The following is a 22,765-nucleotide window of genomic DNA, read 5'->3' on the forward strand; positions in this document are numbered from 1 at the left end:
GTTAGAGTGAGGAGGTTGGTGGTGTGTCATGGACTCGTCTGAACCCTTTTCTATCAGCGCAAGTTTGGTGGGCTCATGGGTGGCATGAGAGCGGCACTTTGCCTTGCGAGACCAGCCCACACACACCTACTCAATTTATTCCGGCTTCTGAATTCTGACCGGTCTCCACACGGTTAATTTTCCACAGCGAGCAAAGGGGTAGATCCAACCTGGTGGCCTCGGGCAACGGGGTATATAAGGAGTTGCAGCCTCCTCTCTGCATACAACCCGTGGGCAGCAGCAGCTTCTTCTCTGCATACACCAAGAAGTCGCCTCCCTTGCTTTCCTTCCTCCAGCAGTGCGCGCCCCTCCTCTCGAGATCTTCCCCGAGTTCCTGAGATCTGGTGAGCGTCTTCCTCCCTGATCTGGTTAGGTTTGGTCTGTGGTTTGGTGCCTGATCTTTGCGAGGAGAGTGGCTTCCATGCTGTGGATGCTGTTCTTTTCTCGGCTTCTCTGAAGATGCTTGCTGCCTTCAGATCTGGCCGGTGGTTGGTTTGAGATTCATTGTCTTGATTTAGTTAGTGGTTTGGATAGTAGGTGCCCCGTGCTGTGATTTTCGTTTGGCCTGCTGTGTGTTGAAGCTGCCGGTGGATCGGATGATTGGTGTGATCTCCGTTCAGTCTGTCATGCTCCTCGTATGCAGTCTGCAGAAGTAGGCGCAGCGTTTTTTTACCCTCAAATTAGATCATGCTGTGATGTTGCTAGCATCTCATGCTTGTTTGCTGAATTAATTGGGTAGAAGATTTCTTATAACATATCTGTAGTTTTAACTCTGAGAGCATTTCTGTGACTTACTGTCTTTCTTAGATCTGAATCTCCATTGCTTCAGTTTTTCATCTCTGAGATGTGTGATAACTGATAAGAGCTGTCGATGCTCTGTTTTTCAGTCCTCTGAAGACGATTCTTTCCTGTCATCGCAGGTTGTAAGCAGCCAAGATGGTGAAGATCTGCTGCATCGGAGCTGGCTACGTGGGCGGCCCAACCATGGCCGTCATTGCCATCAAGTGCCCGGCGATCGAGGTTGTTGTCGTCGACATCTCCAAGCCCCGCATTGACGCCTGGAACAGCGACACCCTCCCCATCTACGAGCCCGGCCTCGACGACGTTGTCAAGGCCTGCAGGGGCAAGAACCTCTTCTTCAGCACTGATGTTGAGAAGCATGTCGCCGAGGCCGACATCATCTTCGTGTCCGTGAACACCCCCACCAAGACCCGCGGCCTGGGAGCCGGCAAGGCCGCCGACCTCACCTACTGGGAGAGCGCCGCCCGGATGATCGCCGACGTGTCCAAGTCGGACAAAATCGTCGTCGAGAAGTCCACCGTGCCTGTCAAGACCGCCGAGGCCATCGAGAAGATCCTGACCCACAACAGCAAGGGCATCAACTACCAGATCCTGTCCAACCCGGAGTTCCTCGCCGAGGGCACGGCGATCGAGGACCTGTTCAAGCCCGACAGGGTGCTCATCGGCGGCCGGGAGACCCCCGGGGGCCAGAAGGCCGTCCAGGCCCTCAAGGAGGTGTACGCCCACTGGGTGCCCGAGGCGAACATCATCACCACCAACCTGTGGTCGGCCGAGCTCTCCAAGCTGGCCGCCAACGCGTTCCTGGCGCAGAGGATCTCGTCCGTGAACGCCATGTCGGCGCTGTGCGAGGCCACCGGCGCCAACGTGTCGGAGGTGTCGTACGCCATCGGCAAGGACTCGCGGATCGGGCCCAAGTTCCTGAACGCCAGCGTGGGGTTCGGCGGGTCGTGCTTCCAGAAGGACATCCTGAACCTGGTGTACATCTGCGAGTGCAACGGCCTGCCGGAGGTGGCCAACTACTGGAAGCAGGTGATCAAGATCAACGACTACCAGAAGAGCCGGTTCGTGAACCGGGTGGTGTCGTCCATGTTCAACACGGTGTCCGGCAAGAAGATCGCGGTGCTCGGGTTCGCGTTCAAGAAGGACACGGGCGACACCCGGGAGACGCCGGCGATCGACGTGTGCAAGGGCCTGGTGGGCGACAAGGCCCAGGTGAGCATCTACGACCCGCAGGTGACGGAGGAGCAGATCCAGCGGGACCTGGCCATGAACAAGTTCGACTGGGACCACCCGATGCACCTGCAGCCGACCAGCCCCACGGCGGTGAAGCAGGTGAGCGTGGTGTGGGACGCGTACGAGGCCTGCAAGGGCGCCCACGGCGTGTGCATCCTCACCGAGTGGGACGAGTTCAAGAAGCTCGACTACCAGAAGATCTTCGACAACATGCAGAAGCCGGCCTTCGTGTTCGACGGCCGCAACGTGGTCGACGCCGAGAAGCTCAGGGAGATGGGCTTCATCGTCTACTCCATCGGCAAGCCGCTCGACGGCTGGCTCAAGGACATGCCCGCCGTGGCCTAAGTTCACCTCGTCGCCCCGCCGGATCGGAGGAAGAGCAAGAAGTGGTTTGACCATCATTCATTATTTATAGTTTGCATTTTGCAGGAGAAGCATCTACATTTTCTCTGTCGGCCATAAAATTTTAGTAAATCTTCATGTCTTGTCAAGTTTCGATTCGATACATGTTTGCGTCTGTAGATCTTACTTATAATCAAATCCTCGGGCCCCTGTGCTGCCTGAGGAGGTTTTCCGTTGTATCCCATGAACGAACTTTGTAGCCTGTTTTGCTGAAATCATTACAGAATCAATGTGTTTTTTCGCCAAGTTTGCAGCTGCTCCTCGTTTGCTCGTGTGTTTTGCTTCACTCTAGTAGCTTGTTGGCCAGTAGCGTAAAATCGACTAGTAGTCACATGATCCTCTCTGAACCAGAAGGACCCAGGAATGGAGTTTCAGTTTCCTCTGCCGCGGAATATGTTGCAGGGATCAGACAGAGACAGAGAGGCCTACCCATGGCGAGACAACCGGCATCGACGCGGCCCGGTGATGCGTGGGGCAGCAGGCCCGTCTCGCCGCCGGGTCGGCACGCATCTCTACCGGCCTACCGCACACGTCTTCCAGTTCCAGCTTCCATCTTTCCACGGTGTGGGATGCTATTCCCCATTCCGCGCCGGCCCGGCGCCCACGGCAAAGGCAAAGTCGTCGATCGACGCCTGTGAACAACAGGTGGAGTGCGCGTGGATGATGCCGGCCGGCGATCGCGTCAGACAAGTTTGATGATCGAATCCGCAGCGGTGCGGCGGCACGTGCTGGGTGCTGCAGGTCAAGGTCGATCGCCAAGTGGTGCGTGCAACGGCGCGGAGGCGCGGACGCGGCGTGCATGTGTGCCAGTCGACGACCAGACCTGGACCGCGTCGCCTAGGTGGGTGGAGCGGCGTTCGTCCCACTTTCCCACCGACGCCCACGTACATATACGTAGTAGTACGTGGTTGTGTGCGCGCGCGACACCTTTCTCCAGCTCCGGTTCACACACGTAAACACGCTCATTTCTCCAGCTCCCACACCTTTCTCGACGCCGATTGTTCCGGGAGCAACTATACAATAGAAAACAGGCTTATGGTAGAAAAATAGAAAAAATCGTCCTGGGTCGTCAGATCGAACTTGGATGGCCATATTCTACTGAAGAGATATGTGCGCTCTTCTTTGCCAAGTAGTCCCTCATTTTCAAGTTATTTTACTTCCGATCTCCGGTCATGTCCCTCTCCTTCCAATGCGAGCGGCGGCGGCTGAGGCCTGAAAAATCCCCAAGCCTAGCCCTAATGGTGTGCCCGTATCCCTCTAGCTTGTCGAAGATGGCGGCGGCGTAGATCCTGTACCTAGCTGGGCGACCTTGTCCACCGGAGGCGGCGTTCCATCTCCGCCCCCACGAATCCTGGTCGTCTCTGTGACGCCCCCGATTCAATCGTACACTAATCATACACGCAAACGTGTACGATCAAGATCAGGGACTCACGGGAAGATATCACAACACAACTTTACAAATAAAATAAGCCATACACGCATCATATTACAAGCCAGGGGCCTCGAGGGCTCGAATAGAAGAGCTCGATCATAGACGAGTCAGCTGAAGCAACAATATCTGAGTACAGACATAAGTTAAACAAGTTTGCCTTAAGAAGGCTAGCACAAACTGGGATACAGATCGAAAGAGGCGCAGGCCTCCTGCATGGGATCCTCCTAAACTACTCCTGGTCGCCGTCAGCGGGCTGCACGTAGTAGTAGGCACCTCCCGAGTAGTAGTAGTCGTCATCGACGGTGGCGTCTGGCTCCTGGGCTCCAACGTCTGGTCGCAGCAATCGGGTATAGAAAGGGGGAAAAGAGGGAGCAAAGCAACCGTGAGTACTCATCCAAAGGACTCGCAAGCAAGGAGCTACCCTACATATGTATGCATTGGTATCAAATGGAATAAGGATATCATATGAGGACTGAAATGCAGAATGTCGGAATAAGAGGGGGATAGCTAGTCCTCCGAAGACTACGCTTCTGGCAGCCTCCGTCTTGCAGCATGCAGAAGAGAGTAGACTGAAGTCTTCCAAGTAGCATCGCATAGCATAATCCTACCCGACAATCCTCTCCTCGTCGCCCTGTTAGAGAGCGATCACCGGTTGTATCTGGCACTTGGAAGGGTGTGTTTTATTAAGTATCCGGTTCTAGTTGTCATAAGGTCAAGGTACAACTCCAAGTCGTCCTGTTACCGAAGATCGCGGCTATTCGAATAGATTAACTTCCCTGCAGGGGTGCACCACATAACCCAACACACTCGATCCCATTTGGCCGGACACACTTTCCTGGGTCATGCCCGGCCTCGGAAGATCAACACGTCACAACCCTACCTAGGCACAACAGAGAGGCCAACACGCCGGTCTAAATCCTATGGCGCAGGGGTCTGGGCTCATCGCCCATTGCACACCTGCACGTTGCGAACGCGGCCGGAAGCAGACCTAGCCTAGCAGGCGTTCCAGTCCAATCCGGCGCGCGCCGCTCAGTCGCTGACGTCATGAAGGCTTCGGCTGATACCATGACGTCGAGTGCCCATAACTGTCCCCGCGTAGATGGTTAGTGCGTATAGGCCAGTAGCCGGACTCAGATCAAATACCAAGATCTCGTTAAACGTGTTATCTTGAAATAACCGCGAACGCCGACTAGGGCCAGGCCCACCTCTCTCATAGGTGGTCTCAACCTACCCTGTCGCTTCGCCACAAAGATCCACTCAGAGGGCCGTCGGGACAAACGTCCTTTCGGACCCAATCCGTGAATCACTCGCGGGTACTCCTACGAGCCGACCCGTCTTTAGTCACCACAAGTATCATATATTATGTATAGGTATATATCCGTGATCAACTCCCGAGTGATCACGGCCCGATAGTATAGCATGGCAAACAGACACGAATGTATGGCCATTGATGGTAAACTAGCATCCTATACTAAGCATTAGGATTGCAGGTAAGGTATCAACAGTTGTAGAAACAATGACAGGCTATGCATCAGAATAGGAGTAACGAAAAGCAGTAACAGGCTACACTACTCTAATGCAAGCAGTATAGAGGAGAGTAGGCGATATCTGGTGATCAAGGGGGGGCTTGCCTGGTTGCTCTGGCAAGAGAGAGGGGTAGTCAACACCGTAGTCGTACTGGGTAGCAGCGGCGTCGGTCTCGGTGTCTAGCGAGAGAAGAGGGGGAAGAAACAATAAATATTTAAGAAAACAGATGCATAGCGATGCATGACATGACAAGTATCGGTGCTAGGGGTGCCCTAACGCGGTATGAGGTGATACCGGCGAAGGGGGGGAAACATCCGGGAAAGTATCCCCGGTGTTTCGCGTTTTCGGGCAAAGGAGCCGGAGGGGGAAAGTTGCGAATTCGATAGGTTAGGGATGTGTGGCGGACGAACGGGCTGCGTATCTGGGTTCGTCTCGTCGTTCTGAGCAACTTTCATGTACAAAGTTTTTCCATACGAGCTACGGTTCATTTTATATTAATTTTAAAAGGTTTAAATAGCATTTATTTAATTAACTTAATTCAACATTATCCAGAACAGTGCACGCTGACGTCAGCATGACGTCAACCTGACGTGTGGGTCCAGTGGGACCCACCTGTCATACACTGTTAGGTTGATTAGGGTTTAGGTTAAAGTAACTACTGCTTAATTAAACTAACAGGTTAATTAGATTAATTAAATATGATTAATTAACTTAATGAGTTCATTAATTAATTATTTCATTAATTATTTTATTCATTTATGTATTTATATATTCATTTATTTATTTTTATTTTTTTCTTTCATTTTCGTTCTCAAGGGGGTGGGCCCCGTTTGTCATAGGGCCAGGGGCCTTAACGGGTTCTGGCGCTCGGGTGCCGGTGTCACCCGAGCGGGCGCTGGGCAGCGGGCGCCATTGCAGGCGAGGCGCCCATCGGGCGGACGAGCGCGGGGCGGCAGTGAGCCGCAGCGGCATAGCGGCAGGGGGGGCGCCGCGGTGGGGCAGAGCGGGCCGGCGGTGTGCGCGTGAGAAGGAGGGCGCGGGCAGCGTGGTCAGAGAAGCGGGGCTGGCGCGCGACGAGGAAGATCCGGGGCGCGGGCGACGCATGAGTACGCGCGTGCGCAGTGCGGGGCGAGCGGCGGCGCTTCGGGTGGAGGACGCGGGCAGGTACGGGGCGCGGCCAGCGCGCGCAGCCGTGGCGAGGGCGCTCTCGGGCGCGGCAGCAGCGAGCAGAGGGCATGCCGCGCGCAGGGGGAGGGCGCGGTGGTGAGGGCGACCACGGCGGGGTGGGCACGCGGTCGACGTGAGGCTAGTTGAGTGGCGGCGAGCGCGGGTACGCCGGACGAGGCATGGTCCATGGCGCAGCGATTGCGAGCGTGGCCGCGGGCGACGTCGAGCAGTGCGTGGGTGAGGGACAGAGGGGAGAGGAGGAGCGGGAGGTGCTCACGACGGCCGTAGGGGATGGGCAGCGGGGCGTGGGGAGGACGACGGGGGAAGCAATCCCGCGAAGGCGTCCGGCGAGGTGGCGTTGGCGACGGCGGAGCGGTCCTCACGCGGCGACGGTGTCCTGTGGTGGCTTCAGGGAGGACTGCGCGGTGTAGGAGGGAGAGGAAGGAGACCGGGAGGGGCGGCGCCTGGTGACCAAGCTCAGCGGCGGGGCACGGGGCTGGGTGCCGGAGACGACGAGCGGCGTGGGGAAGGGGGGTTGGGGCCCTCTGCCCCGATCCAGACGGGGAAGGGGAGAGAGGCGTGTGGGAGGGAACGAGTGGGGGAAGTGGGGTGGGTGGTTAGGGTTTCCCCTAGTGGGGTGGATATAGGGGGTGTGGGGTGCAACCGGGCCGGCCTGGCGGCCCGATGACCTGCTGGGCCGTGGCCCAGGGGGGGGGGGGGGAGTTCTTCTATTTCCTTTTTTATTCTTTGTTAGTTTTGTTTTCTATTTTTTATATTTTCTTTTCTCTTTTTTTGTAGTTTTTTTAGTTTTAGTTTTATAAAAATTACCACTAGTGCCTAAATTTGTATTTATCAACAAACTACTGTAAGATTAATTCTTAACCCATAATAAAATAGTTTTAGCATTTTATAAATTCAATAGACATCTGTTTAATTGTTTTCACTACTGTTTTAATTGTTTTAGAGCCTTTAAACATTTTATCAAAGTTTGGTTTCTCCACCATAATTACGTACGATTTATTTGACACAACCCGAACATTTCAGTTTTGATATTTGAAAATTTTACTATTTACCTTTAATTGAATTTGAATTTGAATCGGTTTCGAACTAACATGAGATTAGCGATAGTAACCGAAGTGACGTGGCATCATTAGCAGAGAATTACTGTAGCTTAATTATCCGGGCGTCACAATTCTCCTCCACTACAAGAAATCTTGTCCCAAGATTTAAGAGGGGAGTAAGGGGGAAGAATAGGTTACGAAATTCTAACGGTTCTTCTAGGTCTTAGTTGCTCTTCTCGAAGAGGTCGATCCATTACGTTTATGTCTTTGTCCACTGCTTCAGGTCATCATTATGAAGTCGTAATCCTTTCTTCAGGGGTTCCTTTGTACTTACGAATAGGTAATGGGGCAGATCGACAATGACAGAATGCCATAAGGGTAATAATCTGGGATTAACCCATGAATGGGCATATGAGAACCTCTCGAGATGAACAATTAAAACACATCGAGAGTAAAGTTCGAATGTACAATAAGAAGTTTCAAGCAGCCAGGCAATCGTTCGATGCCCAGAAAGAAGGTGAAAGGGGTTCAGAGCAACGAGAACAAGTATTGCGTCTGATACCAGAATAGATCACTAGGCAGGTGGCCCGTGAATTACATATGAAGTCAAGCGCGAGGAATAACTTTGACAACAGGATGCACAGAAGAGTCAGGTTTCGATCCTGTGGAACTGTGGGTTATGGGCCCACCATGTGGTTAAAGAAGGAAGGGCATGGACATCTTGCACGGTCATGATAGCAAGGCATGTCAGTGAATAACCGGTCAGTTATGCTGGTAGCATCATTGGTACCAAGGGCGAGGGACAAAGAGAACCATTTTCCTGCTCGTTGAACAAGGCGGACCATTAGGCAAAGTTCTCATCCATCGGTGGATACCAGAATGTCATCAACAATAGTATCAGGGTCTTACTGAGAGAGTTATACACTGAGGTGCTTATAAAAGCAGTGACGTATTGCTGCTTAGATCATATAAACCTCAAGAAGGTTAAACAGAACAATGGAAAGGAAAAATGTGATTAACAGATTAAACAGAACAATGGAAAGGAAAATGTGTTTAAACACATATTTCAGGGGTATATCCTTCCCAAGAACAAGCAGAGTATGATATCCAAGACCGGATAGAAGGTAGAAAACCACTTAAGTAAGGGGGAGGAAGCTCATGATATTACACATACAACGGTGTTTGGATAATTGAGCAGGAAACATTTAGCATTAGCTTCAATGTTCTTGTTCAAAATCGGAGTACCATGGACATGCTTCGAGATAGCATTGACATGGTCATCCGGTGAAGATCAGACTTTGGAAACAAAAAGGATCCATCTGGAACAACTTATAGGATAACTCTTACAATTTCCACACGGAATAATGACTAACCTTGCCAAAAAGGAAACTATAACAATAGGTCCTCAAGCCAGGTGTGCTAGGCATGACATCACCTTACCGGGTCATATAAGGATCAATGTTATAACTCCTGGAATTATGTTCTAACCATCATATCTGACCGAGATTCAGATCTGATTGGTGTCAGGATAACTCAGACTCAGGATGCCCGAGAAGAAAAGATGCAACACAAATTAATGCAAGCACATCCTAAGATTCTCGGGAAATGAACCATGGAAGCAAGTTCCGAAACCAGAGTTCATCATTAAACCAAGGAGAGGATGAGGAAGTGGCTGACGGACTCAGCGATAATTCAACGAGGTATCCAAAAAGATGCATCTCCTCAATTATGTGGATAAGGAGATAGCATTTGTCAGATCAAATGATATAATGAAGCATGTTTGAGGAAAACATACACAATTAAACATTGGTAGAAGGTGCGCCCGAAATATGGGTTGGGCTGCACAACCAATGTCAGAATGGTGATTCAATAATCAATAGTCTAAGAATGAATGGCCGACCATTAACTTCAAAGCAATAGGGTTGCTAGAAAGGCAGAATCCAAACAGCACCGTTCACTTGTTGGTACCCCGGTTGGAATCAACGCGAGGACCAAGAAAGAATGGTGATGATGAGAAGTATCACTATACCAAGAATTCTTAAGAGGTGGAGCAATCCTCACAACATCCTTGATATTAAAAGATGGTAATACTCCAAGGTAAAGAAGAACAAATGATGGATAGCAAGGAACTCAAGGTATAACACAAAACACGAACAAGTTTGTCTTGAACGGAAGGCAATAAAGTGGTCGAAGATATCACAAATCATCGGGGGCAGGGATAGTATTTCTCATCATGAACTCAATTGATATCCTGGGAGAGCTCATAAGGTCGATGATGACATTTGTCGAGAGATTTCATGAAGATGTAATCAATCAACGACGACATCAGGTCAAAGGAATGATGAAGCGGAAGGTTATTGGAACCATGGGTAGGACACAAACTTGAAATCAAGCTTGTTGTTCAAGGCGAACTGATATGATGAGGAAGATCGACGTAAGCTTAGCTCATCATCGAAAGTTGTGCTCCAGGATTAAGGACCAGGTAGCACAGTTAAAGTTTAGCATGATAATGATATAGCCGAGCAGGCCAGGACTTACGTGATCGAGTTCAAATTCGTAAGTAATGAAGGTTACCAAGAGTTGTTTAATCGCGGTGCGAACTCGATTCAGTTATCGGTGTCTTTGAGTGTCTAATAACTCAAGCCCGTGGAAAAAAAAGGAATCAGTGAGAATGTAGTACTTGATGAAGAACTCATAAGAAGTTATGCAGTTCCGTGATAATCTCCAGATACCAAGGGGGTAATACTCGACGACAGATCAAAGTAAAGGTTGGTCCGGGGTATTGCTCTACAGAAGACAAGTGCTTATACTTGCATGAGAAATGGTATTTAAAGGAGAACATAGTCGAAACCACGCTTGCAAAGGCCAGATCCCAGATATAAGAAGAACTTATTCCCGGGGAATAATTAACTTAAAGAGAAGCTTCCACGATAAGATCTACATCGTGTCCATGGGCATGAACACAAAGTTCAAGGTCGACTCCCACTTTTCCAATGCATAAACTTTCATTCACTTCTCGTTTTCGACGAAGTTGCGGTGTTGAAATTTTACCTGGCATAACACCAGTACAGTATGACCTGTAGAAGTTTCTGGGTTTACACAGGTTAGAAAAGGTATAGGTTCAACACATCGGTGCATCTTAGAATCATATACCACAATCTTTAGGAGTAATTTAACTCAAGCTCGAAGGCAGAGCATGGTCGAGAAAGCAGAGGATACAATTTACCAAAGGCATTATGTATCCGAGAATAGGCTCGCATGGTTATTGAATATGAAGGGCGTTGTCAGATAAAATCCAACAAAGGATCTGGTGGTCCATAAGGGATCTGATGTGAGCATCGGTACTCAACCAGAAGTAGAAAGAATGCAAGGAGATCATATGATAGAAACAACTGACTAATTCAAAGCTCAATCACAAAGGATTTATGATTTCCAATTCAAGTGATCAGAAGCAAATGCTCTGATTAAGGAGGGAATAGTTGAATAGACTTAGGGGTACAACCGACGACAATTTAATTGGTTGAGAACCAGCTCATGTTCAAACTGACACTGAGCCGGAAGGATGAATTCTAGGATTCAGTTGAGGGATGCGAGCATCCTCAACATATTGAATCAATGGACTTAAAATGATAAAGACAAGGGATGCCAATAAGATTACTAGACTTATGGGATTAACCATAATGCAAGTAAGCAAGAATTTCAAGAGCAAAAGGCCCCTCAGGATTTTCGGAAGATCGAATGGTATTTTGAAGACTTATGTGAATTGCTTGAATCAACTGGGGATGAGCGGATACTCGACAAGTGTGAGGATTTATCCGTAGGGGTATTCACGTGACAAAGAACTGCAAGTCGGTAGGCACCAAGTATTCATCTAGAGTAAGGGGCTCTCCGGGAGAAAGTGTTTTCGAGAACCTAAAGTTAGATTTTAGAAATTCATTTAACCCGAACAGAAGAGAGATCAGAGTGCTAGAGTATAGACGAGGAATAAAAGATCCTAATACCACCCAATGGCGACGTGGGCCCATGGGCCGCGCAACCATGTTAGTCAAAACCTTTTCAATGACTAGACTCAACTTCGGCCAAGGAGTTGTAAAGGGGGGTTCCTACAGGCAGTCGGCTCTGATACCAACTTGTGACGCCCCCGATTCAATCGTACACTAATCATACACGCAAACGTGTACGATCAAGATCAGGGACTCACGGAAAGATATCACAACACAACTCTACAAATAAAATAAGTCATACACGCATCATATTACAAGCCAGGGGCCTCGAGGGCTCGAATACAAGAGCTCGATCATAGACGAGTCAGCCGAAGCAACAATATCTGAGTACAGACATAAGTTAAACAAGTTTGCCTTAAGAAGGCTAGCACAAACTGGGATACAGATCAAAAGAGGCGCAGGCCTCCTGCCTGGCATCCTCCTAAACTACTGGTCGCCGTCAGCGGGCTGCACGTAGTAGTAGGCACCTCCCGAGTAGTAGTAGTCGTCGTCGACGGTGGCGTCTGGCTCCTGGGCTCCAACGTCTGGTCGCAGCAATCAGGTATAGAAAGGGGGAAAAGAGGGAGCAAAGCAACCGTGAGTACTCATCCAAAGTACTCGCAAGCAAGGAGCTACCCTACATATGTATGCATTGGTATCAAATGGAATAAGGATATCATATGAGGACTGAACTGCAGAATGCCGGAATAAGAGGGGGATAGCTAGTCCTCCGAAGACTACGCTTCTGGCAGCCTTCGTCTTGCAGCATGTAGAAGAGAGTAGACTGAAGTCCTCCAAGTAGCATCGCATAGCATAATCCTACCCGGCGATCCTCTCCTCGTCGCCCTGTTAGAGAGCGATCACCGGTTGTATCTGGGACTTGGAAGGGTGTGTTTTATTAAGTATCTGGTTCTAGTTGTCATAAGGTCAAGGTACAACTCCAAGTCGTCCTGTTACCGAAGATCGCGGCTATTCGAATAGATTAATTTCCCTGCAGGGGTGCACCACATAACCCAACACGCTCGATCCCATTTGGCCAGACACACTTTCCTGGGTAATGCCCGGCCTCGGAAGATCAACACGTCGCAGCCCTACCTAGGTGTTGGGTTTCGTAGTAATTTCAAAAAAATTCCTACGCACACGCAAGATCATGTGATGCATAGCAACGAGAGGGGAGAGTGTTGTCTACGTACCCACGCAGACCGACTGCGGAAGCGTTGATGCAACGTAGAGGAAGTTGTCGTACGTCTTCACGATCCAACCGATCAAGCACCGAAACTACGGCACCTCCGAGTTCGAGCACACGTTTAGCTCGATGACGATCCCCGGACTCCGATCCAGCAAAGTGTCGGGGAAGAGCTCCGTCAGCACGACGGCGTGGTGACGATCTTGATGCACTACAGCAGCAGGGCTTCGCCTAAACTCCGCTACAGTATTATCGAGGACTATAGTGGCTGGGGGCACCGCACACGGCTAAGGAATAGATCACGTGGATCAACTTCTGTGTTTCTGGGGTGCCTCTGCCTCAGTATATAAAGGAGCCAAGGGGGAGGGGGGCGCCGGCCAGGAGGAGGGCGCAGGAGGAGTCCTACTCCTTCCGGGAGTAGGACTCCCCCCCCAATCCTAGTTGGACTAGGATTCCCCGAGGGGGAAAGAGGGAGAGGGGGGCCGGCCACCTCTCCTAGTCCTAATAGGACTAGGGGAGGGGGAGGCACGCGGCCACCTTGGGCTGCCCCTTTCTCCTTTCCACTAAAGCCCATTAAGGCCCATATGGCTCCCGGGGGGTTCCGGTAACCTCCCGGTACTCTGGTAAAATCCCGATTTCACCCGGAACACTTCCGATGTCCAAATATAGGCTTCCAATATATCAATCTTTATGTCTCGACCATTTCGAGACTCCTCGTCATGTCCGTGATCACATCCGGGACTCTGAACAACCTTCGGTACATCAAAATGCATAAACTCATAATATAACTGTCATCGTAACCTTAAGCGTGCGGACCCTACAGGTTCGAGAACAATGTAGACATGACCGAGACACGTCTCTGGTCAATAACCAATAGCGGGACCTGGATGCCCATATTGGCTCCTACATATTCTACGAAGATCTTTATCGGTCAGACCGCATAACAACATACGTTGTTCCCTTTGTCATCGGTATGTTACTTGCCCGAGATTCGATCATCGGTATTCCAATACCTAGTTCAATCTCGTTACTGGCAAGTCTCTTTACTCGTTCTATAATACATCATCCCGCAACTAACTCATTTAGTTTCAATGCTTGCAAGGCTTAAGTGATGTGCATTACCGAGAGGGTCCAGAGATACCTCTCCGACAATCGGAGTGACAAATCCTAATCTCGAAATACGCCAACCCAACATCTACCTTTGGAGACACCTGTAATGCTCCTTTATAATCACCCAGTTACGTTGTGACGTTTGGTAGCACCCAAAGTGTTCCTCCGGCAAACGGGAGTTGCATAATCTCATAGTCATAGGAACATGTATAAGTCATGAAGAAAGCAATAGCAACATACTAAATGATCGTGTGGTAAGCTAATGGAATGGGTCATGTCAATCAGATCATTCTCTTAATGATGTGATCCCGTTAATCAAATAACAACTCATTGTTCATGGTTAGGAAACATAACCATCTTTGATTAACGAGCTAGTCAAGTAGAGGCATACTAGTGACACTTTGTTTGTCTATGTATTCACACATGTATTATGTTTCCGGTTAATACAATTCTAGCATGAATAATAAACATTTATCATGATTATAAGGAAATAAATAATAACTTTATTATTGCCTCTAGGGCATATTTCCTTCAGTCTCCCACTTGCACTAGAGTCAATAATCTAGATTACACTGTAATGATTCTAACACCCATGGAGCCTTGGTGCTGATCATGTTTTGCTCGTGGAAGAGGCTTAGTCAATGGGTCTGCAACATTCAGATCCGTATGTATCTTGCAAATTTCTATGTCTCCCACCTGGACTAGATCCCGGATGGAATTGAAGCGTCTCTCGATGTGCTTGGTTCTCTTCTGAAATCTGGATTCCTTTGCCAAGGCAATTGCACCAGTATTGTCACAAAAGATTTTCATTGGACCCGATGCACTAGGTATGACATCTAGATCGGATATGAACTCCTTCATCCAGACTCCTTCGTTCGCTGCTTCCGAAGCAGCTATGTACTCCGCTTCACATGTAGATCCCGCTACGACGCTTTGTTTAGAACTGCACCAACTGACAGCTCCACCATTTAATGTAAACACGTATCCGGTTTGCGATTTAGAATCGTCCGGATCAGTGTCAAAGCTTGCATCAACGTAACCTTTTACGACGAGCTCTTTGTCACCTCCATATACGAGAAGCATATCCTTAGTCCTTCTCAGGTATTTCAGGATGTTCTTGACCGCTGTCCAGTGATCCACTCCAGGATTACTTTGGTACCTCCCTACTAGACTTATAGCAAGGCACACATCAGGTCTGGTACACAGCATTGCATACATGATAGATCCTATTGCTGATGCATAGGGAACATCTTTCATATTCTCTCTATCTTCTTCAGTGGTCGGGCATTGAGTCTTACTCAATTTCACACCTTGTAACACAGGCAAGAATCCTTTCTTTGCTTGATCCATTTTGAACTTCTTCAAAATTTTGTCAAGGTATGTTGTTTGTGAAAGTCCAATTAAGCGTCTTGATCTATCTCTATAGATCTTAATGCCTAATATGTAAGCAGCTTCACCGAGGTCTTTCATTGAAAAACTCTTATTCAAGTATCCCTTTATGCTATCCAGAAATTCTATATCATTTCCAATTAATAATATGTCATCCACATATAATATCAGAAATGCTACAGAGCTCCCACTCACTTTCTTGTAAATACAGGCTTCTCCAAAAGTCTGTATAAAACCAAATGCTTTGATCACACTATCAAAACGTTTATTCCAACTCCGAGAGGCTTGCACCAGTCCATAAATGGATCGCTGGAGCTTGCACACTTTGTTAGCTCCCTTTGGATCGACAAAACCTTCTGGTTGCATCATATACAACTCTTCTTCCAGAAATCCATTCAGGAATGCAGTTTTGACATCCATCTGCCAAATTTCATAATCATAAAATGCAGCAATTGCTAACATGATTCGGACAGACTTAAGCATCGCTACGGGTGAGAAGGTCTCATCGTAGTCAATCCCTTGAACTTGCCGAAAACCTTTCGCGACAAGTCGAGCTTTGTAGACAGTAACATTACCGTCAGCATCAGTTTTCTTCTTGAAGATCCATTTATTCTCAATTGCTTGCCGATCATCGGGCAAGTCAACCAAAGTCCATACTTTGTTCTCATACATGGATCCCATCTCAGATTTCATGGCTTTAAGCCACTTTGCGGAATCTCGGCTCACCATCGCTTCTTCATAGTTCGTAGGTTCATCATGATCTAGTAGCATGATTTCCAGAACAGGATTACCGTACCACTCTGGCGCGGATCTTACTCTGGTTGATCTACGAGGTTCAGTAGTATCTTGTTCTGAAGTTTCATGATCATTATCATTGACTTCCTCACTAACTGGTGTAGGTGTCACAGAAACAGTTTTCTGTGATGTACTACTTTCCAATAAGGGAGCAGGTACAGTTACCTCGTCAAGTTCTACTTTCCTCCCACTCACTTCTTTCGAGAGAAACTCCTTCTCCAGAAAGTTTCCGAATTTAGCAACAAAAGTCTTGCCTTCGGATCTGTGATAGAAGGTGTATCCAATAGTTTCCTTTGGATATCCTATGAAGACACATTTCTCCGATTTGGGTTCGAGCTTATCAGGTTGAAGCTTTTTCACATAAGCATCGCAGCCCCAAACTTTCAGAAACGACAACTTTGGTTTCTTGCCAAACCACAGTTCATAAGGCGTCGTCTCAACGGATTTTGATGGTGCCCTATTTAACGTGAATGCGGCCGTCTATAGAGCGTATCCCCAAAACGATAGCGGTAAATCAGTAAGAGACATCATAGATCGCACCATATCCAGTAAAGTACGATTACGATGTTCGGACACACCATTATGCTGAGGTGTTCCGGGTGGCGTGAGTTGCGAAACTATTCCACAATTTTTCAAATGTACACCAAACTCGTAACTCAAATATTCTCCTCCACGATCAGATCGTAGAAACTTTATTTTCTTGTTACGATGATTTTCAACTTCACTCTGAAATTCCTTGAACTTTTCAAATGTTTCAGACTTATGTTTCATTAAGTAGATATACCCATATCTGCTTAAATCATCTGTGAAGGTGAGAAAATAACGATATCCGCCACGAGCCTCAATATTCATCGGACCACATACATCTGTATGTATGATTTCCAACAAATCTGTTGCTCTCTCCATAGTACCGGAGAACGGCGTTTTGGTCATCTTGCCCAAGAGGCAGGTTCGCAAGTACCAAGTGATTCATAATCAAGTGGTTCCAAAAGTCCATCAGAATGGAGTTTCTTCATGCGCTTTACACCGATATGACCTAAACGGCAGTGCCACAAATAAGTTGCACTATCATCATCAACTCTGCATCTTTTGGCTTCAACATTATGAATATGTGTGTTACTACTATCGAGATTCAATAAGAATAGACCACTCTTCAAGGGTGCATGACCATAAAAGATATTACTCATATAAATAGAACAACAATTATTCTCTGATTTAAATGAATAACCGTCTCGCATCAAACAAGATCCAGATATAATGTTCATGCTTAACGCTGGCACCAAATAACAATTATTTAGGTCTAATACTAATCCCGAAGGTAGATGTAGAGGTAGCGTGCCGACTGCGATCACATCGACTTTGGAACCGTTTCCCATGCGCATTGTCACCTCGTCCTTAACCAATCTTCGCTTGATCCGTAGTCCCTGTTTCAAGTTGCAAATATTAGCAACAGAACCAGTATCAAATACCCAGGTGCTACTGCGAGCATTAGTAAGGTACACATCAATAACATGTATATCACATATACCTTTGTTCACCTTGTCATCCTTCTTATCCGCCAAATAATTGGGGCAGTTCCGCTTCCAGTGACCAGTCTGCTTGCAATAGAAGCACTCAGTTTCAGGCTTAGGTCCAGGTTTGGGTTTCTTCTCTTGAGTAGCAACTTGCTTGCCGTTCTTTTTGAAGTTCCCCTTCTTCTTCCCTTTGCCCTTTTTCTTGAAACTAGTGGTCTTGTTGACCATCAACACTTGATGCTCCTTCTTGATTTCTACCTCCGCAGCTTTCAGCATCGCGAAGAGCTCGGGAATAGTCTTGTTCATCCCTTGCATATTATAGTTCATCACGAAGCTCTTGTAGCTTGGTGGCAGTGATTGAAGAATTCTGTCAATGACGCAATCATCTGGAAGATTAACTCCCAATTGAATCAAGTGATTATTATACCCAAACATTTTGAGTATATGCTCACTGACAGAACTGTTCTCCTCCATCTTGCAGCTATAGAACTTACTGGAGACTTCATATCTCTCAATCCGGGCATTTGCTTGAAATATTAACTTCAACTCCTGAAACATTTCATATGCTCCATGACGTTCAAAACGTCGTTGAAGTCCCGATTCTAAGCCGTAAAGCATGGCACACTGAACTATCGAGTAGTCATCAGCTTTGCTCTGCCAGACGTTCATAACATCCGGCGTTGCTCCTGCAGCAGGCCTGGCACCCAGCGGTGCTTCCAGGACGTAATTCTTCTGTGCAGCAATGAGGATAATCCTCAAGTTACGGACCCAGTCCGTGTAATTGCTACCATCATCTTTCAACTTTGCTTTCTCAAGGAACGCATTAAAATTCAACGGAACAACAGCACGAGCCATCTATCTACAATCAAACATAAACAAGCAAGATACTAATCAGGTACTAAGTTTCATGATAAATTTAAGTTCAGTTAATCAAATTAATTAAAGAACTCCCACTTAGATAGACATCCCTCTAATCCTCTAAGTGATTACGTGATCCAAATCAACTAAACCATAACCGATCATCACGTGAGATGGAGTAGTTTTCAATGGTGAACATCGTTATGTTGATCATATCTACTATATGATTCATGCTCGACCTTTCGGTCTCCGTGTTCCGAGGCCATATCTATATATGCTTGGCTCGTCAAGTATAACCTGAGTATTCCGCGTGTGCAACTGTTTTGCACCCGTTGTATTTGAACATAGAACCTATCACACCCGATCATCACATGGTGTCTCAGCACGAAGAACTTTCGCAACGGTGCATACTCAGGGAGAACACTCCTTGATAATTTAGTGAGAGATCATCTTATAATGCTACCGTCAATCAAAGCAAGATAAGATGCACAAAAGGATAAACATCACATGCAATCAATATAAGTGATATGATATGGCCATCATCATCTTGTGCTTGTGATGTCCATCTCCGAAGCACCATCGTGATCACCATCGTCACCGGCGTGACACCTTGATCTCCATCGTAGCATCGTTGTCGTCTCGCCAAGTTTGTGCTTCCACGACTATCACTACCGCTTAGTAATAAAGTAAAGCATTACATCGTGATTTCATTGCATACAATAAAACGACAACCATAAGGCTCCTGCCAGTTGCCGATAACTCGGTTACAAAACATGATCATCTCATACAATAAAATTCAGCATCATGTCTTGACCATATCACATCACAACATGCCCTGCAAAAACAAGTTAGACGTCCTCTACTTTGTTGTTGCAAGTTTTACGTGGCTGCTACGGGCTTAAGCAAGAACCAACCTCACCTACGCATCAAAACCACAACGATAGTTTGTCAAATAGACTCCGTTTTAACCTTCGCAAGGACCGGGCGTAGCCATACTTGGTTCAACTAAAGTTGGAGAGACAGTCGCCCGCAAGCCACCTATGTGCAAAGCACGTCTGGGAACCGGTCTCGCGTAAGCGTACGCGTAATGTTGGTCCGGGTCGTCTCGTCCAACAATGTCGCCGAACCAAAGTATGACATGCTGGTAGGCAGTATGACTTATATCGCCCACAACTCACTTGTGTTCTACTCGTGCATATAACATCAACATAAATAACCTAGGCTCTGATGCCACTGTTGGGTTTCGTAGTAATTCCAAAAAATTTCCTACGCACACGCAAGATCATGTGATGCATAGCAACGAGAGGGGAGAGTGTTGTCTACGTACCCACGCAGACCGACTGCGGAAGCGTTGACGCAACATAGAGGAAGTAGCCGTACGTCTTCACGATCCAACCGATCAAGCACCGAAACTACGGCACCTCCGAGTTCGAGCACACGTTCAGCTCGATGACGATCCCCGGACTCCGATCCAGCAAAGTGTCGGGGAAGAGCTCCATCAGCACGACGGCGTGGTGACGATCTTGATGCACTACAGCAGCAGGGCTTCGCCTAAACTCTGCTACAGTATTATCGAGGACTATGGTGGCTGGGGGCACCGCACACGGCTAAGGAATAGATCACGTGGATCAACTTCTGTGTTTCTGGGGTGCCTCTTCCTCAGTATATAAAGGAGCCAAGGGGGAGGGGGCGCCGGCCAGGAGGAGGGCGCAGGAGGAGTCCTACTCCTTCCGGGAGTAGGACCCCCCCCCCCCCAATCCTAGTTGGACTAGGATTCCCCGAGGGGGAAAGAGGGAGAGGGGGGCCGGCCACCTCTCCTAGTCCTAATAGGACTAGGGGAGGGGGGAGGCGCGCGGCCACCTTGAGCTGCCCCTTTCTCCTTTCCACTAAAGCCCATTAAGGCCCATATGGCTCCCGGGGGGTTCCGGTAACCTCCCGGTACTCCGGTAAAATCCCGATTTCACCCGGAACACTTCCAATGTCCAAATATAGCCTTCCAATATATCAATCTTTATGTCTCGACCATTTCGAGACTCCTCGTCATGTCCGTGATCACATCTGGGACTCCGAACAACCTTCGGTACATCAAAATGCATAAACTCATAATATAACTGTCATCGTAACCTTAAGCGTGCGGACCCTACGGGTTCGAGAACAATGTAGACATGACCGAGACACGTCTCTGGTCAATAACCAATAGCGGGACCTGGATGCCCATATTGGCTCCTACATATTCTACGAAGATCTTTATCGGTCAGACCGCATAACAACATACGTTGTTCCCTTTGTCATCGGTATGTTACTTGCCCGAGATTCGATCATCGGTATTCCAATACCTAGTTCAATCTCGTTACTGGCAAGTCTCTTTACTCGTTCTGTAATACATCATCCCGCAACTAACTCATTTAGTTTCAATGCTTGCAAGGATTAAGTGATGTGCATTACCGAGAGGGCCCAGAGATACCTCTCCGACAATCGGAGTGACAAATCCTAATCTCGAAGTACGCCAACCCAACATCTACCTTTGGAGACACCTGTAATGCTCCTTTATAATCACCCAGTTACGTTGTGACGTTTGGTAGCACCCATAGTGTTCCTCCGGCAAACGGGAGTTGCATAATCTCATAGTCATAGGAACATGTATAAGTCATGAAGAAAGCAATAGCAACATACTAAACAATCGTGTGCTAAGCTAATGGAATGGTTCATGTCAATCAGATCATTCTCTTAATGATGTGATCCCGTTAATCAAATAACAACTCATTGTTCATGGTTAGGAAACATAACCATCTTTGATTAACGAGCTAGTCAAGTAGAGGCATACTAGTGACACTTTGTTTGTCTATGTATTCACACATGTATTATGTTTCCGGTTAATACAATTCTAGCATGAATAATAAACATTTATCATGATTATAAGGAAATAAATAATAACTTTATTATTGCCTCTACGGCATATTTCCTTCACTAGGCACAACAGAGAGGCCAGCACGCCGGTCTAAATCCTATGGCGTAGGGGTCTGGGCCCATCGCCCTTTGCACACCTGCACGTTGCGAACGCGGCCGGAAGCAGACCTAGCCTAGCAGGCGTTCCAGTCCAATCCGGCGCGCGCCGCTCAGTCGCTGACGTCACGAAGGCTTCGGCTGATACCACGACGTCGAGTGCCCATAACTGTCCCCGCGTAGATGGTTAGTGCGTATAGGCCAGTAGCCGAACTCAGATCAAATACCAAGATCTCGTTAAACGTGTTATCTTGAAATAACCGCGAACGCCGACCAGGGCCAGGCCCACCTCTCTCCTAGGTGGTCTCAACCTACCCTGTCGCTTCGCCACAAAGATCCACTCAGAGGGCCGTCGGGACAAACGTCCTTTCGGACCCAATCCGTGAATCACTCGTGGGTACTCCTACGAGCCGACACGTCTTTAGTCATCACAAGTATCATATATTATGTATAGGTATATATCCGTGATCAACTCCCGAGTGATCACGGCCCGATAGTATAGCATGGCAAACAGACACGAATGTATGGCCATTGATGGTAAACTAGCATCCTATACTAAGCATTAGGATTGCAGGTAAGGTATCAACAGTTGTAGAAAACAATGACAGGCTATGCATCAGAATAGGATTAACGGAAAGCAGTAACATGCTACACTACTCTAATGCAAGCAGTATAGAGGAGAGTAGGCGATATCTGGTGATCAAAGGAGGGGGGCTTGCCTGGTTGCTCTGGCAAGGAGGGGTCGTCAACTCCGTAGTCGTACTGGGTAGCAGCGGCGTCGGTCTCGGTGTCTAGCGAGAGAAGAGGGGGAAGAAACAATAAATATTTAAGCAAGCAGATGCATAGCGATGCATGACATGACAAGTATCGGTGCTAGAGGTGCTCTAACGCGGTATGAGGTGATACCGGTGAAGGGTGGGAAACATCCGGGAAAAGATCCCGGTGTTTCGCGTTTTCGGGCAGAGAGGAGCCGGAGGGGGAAAGTTGCGAGTTTGATAGGTTAGGGATGCGTGGCGGACGAACGGGCTGCGTATCCGGGTTTGTCTCGTCGTTCTGAGCAACTTTCATGTACAAAGTTTTTCCATACGAGCTACGGTTCATTTTATATTAATTTTAAAAGGTTTAAATCAATTTTAGCATTTATTTAATTAATTTAATTCAACATTATCCAGAACAGTGCACGCCGACGTCAGCATGACGTCAACCTGACGTGTGGGTCCAGTGGGACCCACCTGTCATACACTGTTAGGTTGATTAGGGTTTAG

General features: G+C 47.9%; 1 protein-coding gene across 1 annotated transcript; it reads left to right on the forward strand.

Moving 5' to 3' along the window:
* The first annotated feature begins 200 nt into the window (after positions 1-200).
* On the forward strand, positions 201-2,721 carry LOC125510648 (UDP-glucose 6-dehydrogenase 4). Its single transcript, XM_048675890.1, has 2 exons — positions 201-383; positions 960-2,721. Exon 2 carries the CDS (start codon positions 976-978, stop codon positions 2,416-2,418), a length of 1,443 nt encoding a protein of 480 aa, XP_048531847.1. The 5' UTR covers positions 201-383; positions 960-975; the 3' UTR covers positions 2,419-2,721.
* Positions 2,722-22,765: the final 20,044 nt, after the last annotated feature.

The sequence above is a fragment of the Triticum urartu genome, chromosome 5 (genome assembly GCF_003073215.2).
Source record: "Triticum urartu cultivar G1812 chromosome 5, Tu2.1, whole genome shotgun sequence".
Lineage (NCBI taxonomy): Eukaryota > Viridiplantae > Streptophyta > Magnoliopsida > Poales > Poaceae > Triticum > Triticum urartu.